Source organism: Rhineura floridana, chromosome 4 (assembly GCF_030035675.1).
Source record: "Rhineura floridana isolate rRhiFlo1 chromosome 4, rRhiFlo1.hap2, whole genome shotgun sequence".
In the NCBI taxonomy this organism is placed as follows: domain Eukaryota; kingdom Metazoa; phylum Chordata; class Lepidosauria; order Squamata; family Rhineuridae; genus Rhineura; species Rhineura floridana.
In genome coordinates, this window is record NC_084483.1 from 126,099,573 (window position 1) to 126,108,509 (window position 8,937).

General features: G+C 34.2%; 1 protein-coding gene across 5 annotated transcripts in view; it reads left to right on the top strand.

Moving 5' to 3' along the window:
* Window positions 1-7,411, top strand: part of QKI (QKI, KH domain containing RNA binding) — a 230,753-nt gene extending 223,342 nt beyond the window's left edge. For 3 of the 5 annotated variants that reach the window (XM_061624345.1, XM_061624346.1, XM_061624344.1), the window contains exons 7-8: window positions 956-1,030; window positions 5,288-7,411. In XM_061624345.1, coding sequence (XP_061480329.1) covers window positions 956-1,030; window positions 5,288-5,304 — 92 coding nt within the window. In that variant the 3' untranslated portion in view covers window positions 5,305-7,411. The other 2 variants (XM_061624348.1, XM_061624347.1) reach the window with 1 other exon arrangement.
* The last annotated feature ends 1,526 nt before the right edge of the window (window positions 7,412-8,937 follow it).

An 8,937-nucleotide genomic window follows, 5' to 3' on the forward strand; every position in this document is an offset into this window, starting at 1 on the left:
GAAGGAAGGAAGGAAGGAAGGAAAGCCCCATTGATTTGAGCGGCCCATAACAGATACACATGTGATTTGCAGTAAAATAATGGGGTGATATAAAGTTTCCCAGAAGATCAGTTTAGGAAATGTGATAATATGTGATAATACAAGGGACGATTGACAATAGTATCAAATCTTAGTTGACTAATTTTTAATTCCCTTCCTTTTATCTTTAGGTATGGCTTTCCCAACGAAAGGCTAAGAATTCAAGAATGGTCTTAACTGAACCCTCATCAGAGCTGACTTTAACAAATGCTTAGTTTTCAGCAGCCTTGAAAAAACATAGCCTAGCAGTCAGTGACTTACTTGCACTTTTTTGCACATAGAAGTAAAAAATGCTATTAATTTGGTGTAGCTTGTACTATGACAAACTAGCTGTGATTTATGAGTGTATGGTAGTATACTGACTGCTATGTATTCTGTACTATTTGCTTTACTAATCACCTAATTCATTGCAGTTCAGTTATTAAACCACAGTCTGTAGGCTTGAGGAATTGCTTTAAAACTTTTTTACATGGTAAAAACTGGAAGTTGTTTTAAATTTAGCAAAGATTCTTCAGTATTAAAAATGGCATTATTTAAGATAGTCCTGCTGCAAGGAAGGCACTTCAGTGAATATGTGACTAGTAAAGCTCAAATGTGCTTGGGTCTAGTAGATTTCATGAAATACTGTAATCTTGAGTTTGTAAATGAGTGGATAATGCAGGTTAAGGCCAGGATGTTTAAAATAAATGCAATATTAATCTGCACAGGTATACTTCATATATTAAGATTAAAATTTGAAACTACTGTGCCTTAACTTGTTGCTTTCGTAAAAATGATTTTTTTTTTAGAAAGTGATCATTTTAAATCCATTTTGATGCCTGCTGTTAATGTTTTTTCAAATGTTTTCTAACTGTCTTGGTAATTACAATTTAACTAGGTGCGGTGGCTACTAAAGTTCGAAGGCACGATATGCGTGTCCATCCTTACCAAAGGATTGTGACCGCAGACAGAGGTTAGTTTAGTTCTGCAGTTCTTGCTTATAAGAAATGCTTTGAGTGTACATGAAATTTGCAACACCACAGCTGGTTAACCAAATACTATTTTCACAATTCTATTGATGTTTTACATTAAATCGAAGTGGTAGCAATATTTGTTCCAGAGGTTTAAAATTGTTAACTACTGTACTCATCTAAATGATATATATATATAAATATATAAACTTGAGTGTATTCAATATAAAATGCTATAACTTGTTCCCTTTGTAAGCACTATGTATGATTTAAATTCAAACAGGACTGAAGTCTTAGTGTTGCATTAATAGTTGACCCTGTCGCGTGACTCTTATTAATTGGAGATATCAGATTGGTGTTGCAAAATAAAATGAATGGATGGGCGCTTAATGAGAAAGAAAGAAATGCTTTCTGATTATTACAGGAGAAAGCTGAAGATTTAGTTTCCTCTCTGCTGATAAAATGGTTTGTGCCACTGTACTATAACTTGATCAGATATCTGAGAACAAGACTCTTCTCTAAATTTAGCAAAAAATAAAAATGATATATCAAAAGTTGGAAAGATTTGTGTTCATAAAAACTGGTTAACTTCTGTTTAAAAAAATTTTTTTTTTTAGTTTTATCATTTGCTGCTAAAATTCATTTCTTGAACCAGTTGCAATTTTGATGTTCTGATTAGCAAAGGCAACTGCTTTTGAACCCTGTTTGGGTTAGCTAACGAATGGGAAATAAATCTTCATTTTCTCCTTTTACATGAACTGTAATGTATGATTCTCAAACTCTTGGACCCTTGAATGGTTTAATATTGGGAAAAGTGAGCTCTCGGTTTATTGACATTGAGCGTGCTACTGAAAGTAGTTTGACTGTATTTGCTCAGGAGCATTTATGCCACTTGTAATATCAATTCAGTTTGTGGATTTGGCAAGTAACCGTAATTGCTTGTTTCCATATAAATCCTCCTTCCCTACCTCACAGGGGTGTTGTGGGGATTAATGTATGTTGTACAATTCAGAAATGCAAACCATAATGGAAGTGTTGAATTATAGTGCTTGAGGTACAAGATTTTTCTTTCAGTTTGATATGTTGCACTAACATTCAGATAATGGTTATTCTATTCTATTGCGAGACTGAGAATGTTGTATACGACCCCTAGAGCCCATTCATTTATTTAACTTGTTCTTGGATTCACACCATAGGAGTCAGTGTTAGAAACATTCCAAACAAGAGAGACAATTTAATAAGTGAAATTTGGGGGCATTTCTAAAATCTTCACCAAAATTAATATAGTTTCCCTTAAAACATTGTTTGTTATGACAAGCTTATTTTGAACAATACTTGGATTCATAAAACATTGTCATAGATTGATGTCTAAGGATGCTGGTTACAGGACAGGTATGCCTGGTGGATGGGCTGGGAAGGAACAATATCACACCTAAATGCTGATGGGAAATCAGTTGAGAGTATTGTCCAAACTGGGCCACAGACTGTCCTTGTTTCTGGCTTTTGCAGCTGGAAAGTTTAGACGCATGGGGTTAAAATAGAGGGTGTGACTTACTTTTGCTTCTAGCTAAATGTGGCAGGCATTAGAAAACAGTTTTGCTTCAGATAACTTAAGGTTGTAGCAGCAAGGTTTTCAGTTTTATTTACAATAACATTGACATTGAAATTCCTTTTAGGAGCAAGAGCTCCAAAGTACCTTCTTAATTATAGTCACCATTGTATATAACATGGTGACCTCTTTAACTTTTTTCCTTCAGTGATTGTTGTAGGTTTTTGCTAATGGTGCTATGTAATTCAGAAATATGTGTAATTAGTGAACATGGTAGATAATTTGAGATTCTATCAAACTCTAGTGTTTGTGTTAATTTTAAGTTACAGTAGATCAGAGTGCTACACCTGCTTCTCCCTTTGATAGCATTCGTATTCACATCTATTGGTGTTTTGTTTCAGATTTTATTTAACTTCTTGTGTGCGACCCAACTTCTGAATCAAAAGAAATTTTACTTTGTGAAAATTTCCATTATGCTAAAATTAATAGTCATTTTCTATTTACACTTGCTGAAGGTTTGTACATACTTTGATTACTTTTCCAGTATTGAAGTTAGTTAAAATACAATGTCAGTAAACCGAATTGCTTTCTTTTCATAAGGGAAAGCTGAAAGCTGTAAGAAGATAGAGGCAAAATGTACATTCATTGGGTCTATGGTTAAACTGTTTCCCAAATTACTGTATGCTACTATTGTATTCTCTCATTAAGCAAGCTTTTGTTTTAAAGTTTTGCTTACATGCAAGCATTGCATTCAAAGCAAGAGCCCCCCAGTATGTCAGCATTCTTTTGAGAATTCAGCAGTACTTAATTTCTGCTAAGGTTAAGGCCCCGCAATATAAATAATACAAAACTGAATTTGATTCATGTAACAAAGTGACTGACTGATCTAATTGTGATAAACTGTAAAAGGTGTGTGTTGCACAGTTGACAAACCTGTGTGTACTGTAGAAGGCCAGGGACTTGGCAGAGGATGTATCCCAGGTGTACTGGTATCTTAAGATAGCTTACATTGATTTTATATACCACAAAAATGGCAATGCTAAGACCATAACTGAATGTTTTTTCCTCAAAGCCAATTGTCACATAATTTATGTATAAAAATTGTAATACCGTTTTAATCAAAATTGTAGCAAGTTCCAAGAATGCTTTAAGAGTCCAGATATCTAGCATACATTTTAAGGTGGCAAGATGGTGCCACACTAAATATTTATTTTTTAATTTTAATATTTTTTTTTTGCATTTTTACAACATTTTTAACTTAAACCCCACTTTTCAGCATTTTTCAAAAAATAAATCAGGGAACATGAGGTCTCATTTAAGTTACAGCACTAATGTTTAGAGTTCATGAACTGTGTCCTAAATGATAGGCCATAGAAACAATGTAACATGTGAAAGTAAATCCAACCCTTGATGTCTGTCATTAAAAAGGATGCTATCTGTGAACGTTGCACCTACTGAATTTCATTTTACAAAATGGCACAAATCTGACTTTGCACTGAATACCTTTCTCACTTACATCTCCTCTGCTTTAGTCAATGGCAACAGTACAAATATTCTTATCAAACCTCAGTTTATTAGAGATGATAAAGCTGTTGAACGAGTCTTAATTTGTACTACTGTAAAGTGGACCAAGTTGTTGAAGGAGAATGTGAGAGAGTCATTAAAGAAGGAACAGCTCAAGAACATTGGGAATGATAACTTTCCACTTGAGAACTTTTTTATGTTTTACTGTAATTTTTGTGTGTTTTGGAAAAGAAAATAGTATTTACAGGTGGCTTCTTTTAAAATATAAAAATATAAGGCAGGAATGTATATGAAATGTCAGATTTTATTGTATTTGCAGAGTATTAGCTTTGAAAAAAGACCTGTTTGTAGTTTTTAAAATGCCTTATTAGTATCAATTAGATTTCCTCTATTTTTGATGTAACTAGAGCATTTTAAGTATAGAATTTAAACTGGCAGGACTTCTACAGTGTTTACATACAAGTGCATTTTCTTAGTGTCCTATATGTGTAAAATAGCATTTTCAGCAGGAAAAGCTGGCTAGAACATTTGGCCTTTTCCTGGTGCCCATGATGATGCCTACACTTCTAGACTTCAATTTAGTATTGCTTTGTATCATGAAGCCAAGAAATTCAATGTTGTTTGTAAATAGAATCAATGAAAAGCAATAAAATATATTGAACAAAAAAAACCTTGTTTGGCCCATAGTTTATGTGAAACCAAATTATTCATGACAAATCAAATTCCTTAGATTCATTTCTTTTAACAATCAGTTATTAATAATCACATTCATCGTTACTAGTTGCTTTGATGCTTGCACATGGGAGAATACTAATGCTTAATAGCAGTCAGATACTGATATGGTACACTGACTGTTCTAAATTCTTTTCCAAGTTCCAGAAACTGTTCATTTTTTCCCCTTTCATCGACTGCTACTAACCATTAGTTATATTTTATTTCTATTTTTCCTTGTTAACCAGTTTTGTGGGAGTGGGCTTCTCCTTCATATGTTCAAATCATGATACAAGGCTGTCATGATTTTTATTGCATTCTGTAGATGGTGTCGAGCAGTATGTCAGAATTAAACATGCTTGTTTTTATTAGTTGTGATTAGTTTTCATGTTGTCATTAAGCCGTCACTAGCTGAAACTAATCTCTTCTCTATCTTTCTTTCTTTTTTGTTTTGTTTTTGTTTCTAACCACCCAGCCGCCACCGGCAACTAACCTATGACCTTCTGACCTCTGAACTCTTCACCCAATGATGACCTGACCATGCCTGCCTGCTGATCAGTTAACTGGTAATCGCCTTTGCTTGTCTGTCTTCAGTGCAGCGAGCTGAGGCACTTGTCCGTTCGTCTTACCATCTAACAAAAAGACAAAGAATTTGTTGTCCTCCAACTCAGCTTTTTTTCCCTGTTTGGGTGAAAGTGGTTCTAGAACCTGCACTGAATAGTAGTAAAGCAATAAGGTCCAATTCATCCCTCCGCACTGATCATCTTTTAGTGTCCCACCCTAAATGAATGGTAAGAGCGGCCTCACTTTAGAAATGGAGGCAGATGCCCCTTAACTCCCTGATGACAGAGGCAGTTACTGTGAGACTTCTAGGAATCTTTTTCTTCTCATAAAGAAGTCAAAGTTCTCTTTGAATGTACTGTGTGATGATGCATCATGCATGAACCTTTGGTCAGGGATGTCATTGGTGAAGGGATTCCTAAAAGTATTCAAAATTTGACATGCAGTGTAGTCACTACCAATGCCCTCAAAGGGCAGAAGCAGCAGCCTTTTTTATATTACCTGCCAAATTGGGTGTTTTTAAGAAGAAAAAAGTGCCATGAAAGATAGGTTACTGAATTTTTGAACTACATCAATGCATAAACAAAACAGCAACACTATTGAAGCTAATTCTGAGATACTTTCATTTACTATACATCAACTTCCTTAAAAGATTATGTGAGTACAAGGTACATGCATTATGTGTCACATTACTGGGCAAACTGTTCAAATATTTTTTTAACCTCCCTGTATAGAGAAAATTCATTAAGGATGTAAAAGCCATGCTTGCCTATTTGCTGTATACATGTAATGAAATTGTAGATAAAGTGTAGTGCATTGAAACAAATTGAAAAAAAGTAGATACTTTTACTATACAAGGGTGCTGGTGCAGAAAAAAATATATTTTTGGAAATGTAGCATTTTATACTTTCAAGTGTTATAAAAAAGAAAAAAGAACAAAGAAACCCTTTATTTCATTAAATGATTTTTTCTGGTGGTTGTCGAGAAACAAAAGACCAAAAGAGCCTTTTTGTCTTTCTTTTTTATTTTTTAAGTATTGGAATAAGTATAAAGAAAAGAAAGTGCCTTATTTTCTTCATGGTCATTTAGTCGGATGTCTCATATATTCAACTCCTCCCTCAGACAGCAAATTAATGCATGCCACTCAGTCGCCCAGTATGTGAAAAGAAGCTGTGAGGAAAGACAGATGAGTTGACCATTTAAATTACCTGGTTTTTGCCATACCATGATGCAACTTTGCCAGATCTTAAACTGTGAAATGGAATTGTTTCACCAACAGTCAACCACAATATTTTTGTAACATGTTCCCTCTTCAAATGTAGACAATATATTTTTATAGTACTTGCTCAGCCTTAAACCAAAGGGTTATAAGATGCAGTTTCATTCTGAATCAAAGTATTAGATTACAATATTTATACAGTAGCAAGTCCCCCCTCCCCCCCCGAATAGTTTGTATTGCCTCTATTTGAAATAGATGTGGGAAAATACAGCAGAACATGAACTTGCTACAGGATAATTTTGTCCGTGACTAAACTGAGCATCCAGACAGCCTATATTTGAGTATATTTTAGGTTTTTGTGTGTTTCATCTACAATGCCAAATAGTGTGTACTCCTCATCCAGCTCCTACTTGATGAATGCTAACTGCCGGTTGCGCTTTACTGAATAGGAAAAAAGTATCAGTTAACTATATTGAAAATCCAGCTATGCTTCAGTTTGAGTCAGAAGAAGTTTACATAGCTGGGCTAGTGGTGATAAAACACTACGCACAAAGGTGAAGTAAAAAAATAATGAGCAAGTAGTGATATTTTAATTGCTTTGAACAGATTTGGCAAAGATCAGGTGATAATTCCCCCCCTCCACTGTGTCAACTTATTCTCCTAAAAACTTTCACAGCTTCCAAATCAAAGGTCAATAGTAAGTTAGGTAAGTGGGCTTACTTTTGAAAGCACCTGCATGGTGACTTTGTCTAACATTGTGTCTCACCTGGAAACAAGTATCAGTTTATTTACTATGCAATAAACATTCATCCTTTTGTATTCAGCTAGCTTTTCTTTTAACCTGCCACTGGCTTTGTCTTCCTGTTACACATGGGGGGTTTTTTTGTTTGACTTTTAGTATATGCTGTGCCATTTTGATTTTTGTTTGGTTGAATTAAACTTGCGACACTCAAAACATTTTTGGAGACAGAATTGCTAAAACATTACCAGTATTTGATCCAGTTTCATCTCAATGATATGATAAACCTGGACATTTTTAGATGCTGATCAAAGGTCTCTTCTTGGGAGAAGTGTGACTTATAAAAGTAATGTTTGTTCTGAAAAAGTTTGAAGACTTGGTTGACAACATTTTGGATCAACTTAAAGCATGACTTTTGAAATCTCTGAATGCCTTGGTTCTCAGTATTATTATTCTTTATTGAATTTTTCTTTATTAAATATGTAGTTTAATACTTTTTTCTGACAGTATTATGTAATTTTTTTAGAGTGGGTATATGGGAGTGTCGCTTGTATGTAACCGTACAGATGACATGTATTTGTCTATTCCTTTTTACCTTAGTTTGATGCTATGTATGTACCATAACCAACCTATTGCCTATGAGAAATATGTAAGATAATGTATTTACAGCCATTGTTACAAGTTTATAATGTATTTTTCTATCTTGTTTTATATGTATGTTATATAACATTCAGAAGAATTTTTTTCCTGACTGAGAAAAGGATACAAAAATGCAAAACCCACAATTTTGATAACTGAAAATTGCCAATTGTTTTGCAGTACTTTATTATTATATTGGGAGTTTTGTCTTTCTTGGGCTTTTAGTTAGCTACTGGATTGAGTACATTAGACATATTTGGGTTTTAGTTGGGTTTTTACATAGCTTGCATTTTAATTCTTTGGTTCTTTGCTGTTTCTATTAACCCATAGCATTATTTTAATAAATGTTATAATACCAACCTACTAACTCTGGACTATGTCAGTTTATTAACCATTACATGTTTAATTAAAATAAACAAGGAAAGACAGAAGAATGTAAAGTCTTGAGTTATTGGACTAACCCTGAAGAACGTGACCACAGATAACAACGTGACTTGTTTTATGTTGTTTGTTTGGCTGACATTCTGCACACTACTATTAAATTGGCTTTGGTCATTCTGGCCTCTTACCTTGGGGGTAGGTGCCATTAGAGTTGGGAACAAGTAGCATTATGGGAGGCATTCTTGTAGAGTCTTGCCACTTGCCTTTCAGCATCTGCATTACTAATTCCACACTTTCCTTCTCTGAAATAATCACTGTAAACTCACAGCAAAAGGACAAAGATACCAATCTATTGGTAGATTATGTTATGTGCCCAGAGGAACCAGTTTGATTCTTTGTTGAGCCATTTTGAGGATACTCAAATTTTCTGTGATTTGAAACACTCTGATTAAAAGGACAATTCACCATTCAATATGTCACTCTCTTGCATTGTTCATGCTTCTGAATGTATTTGAAGCAGTAAATGTTTCATCATTACAGTAGCAGAACCTGCCTCTCTCATACACAAATCTAAATTACTTTTATT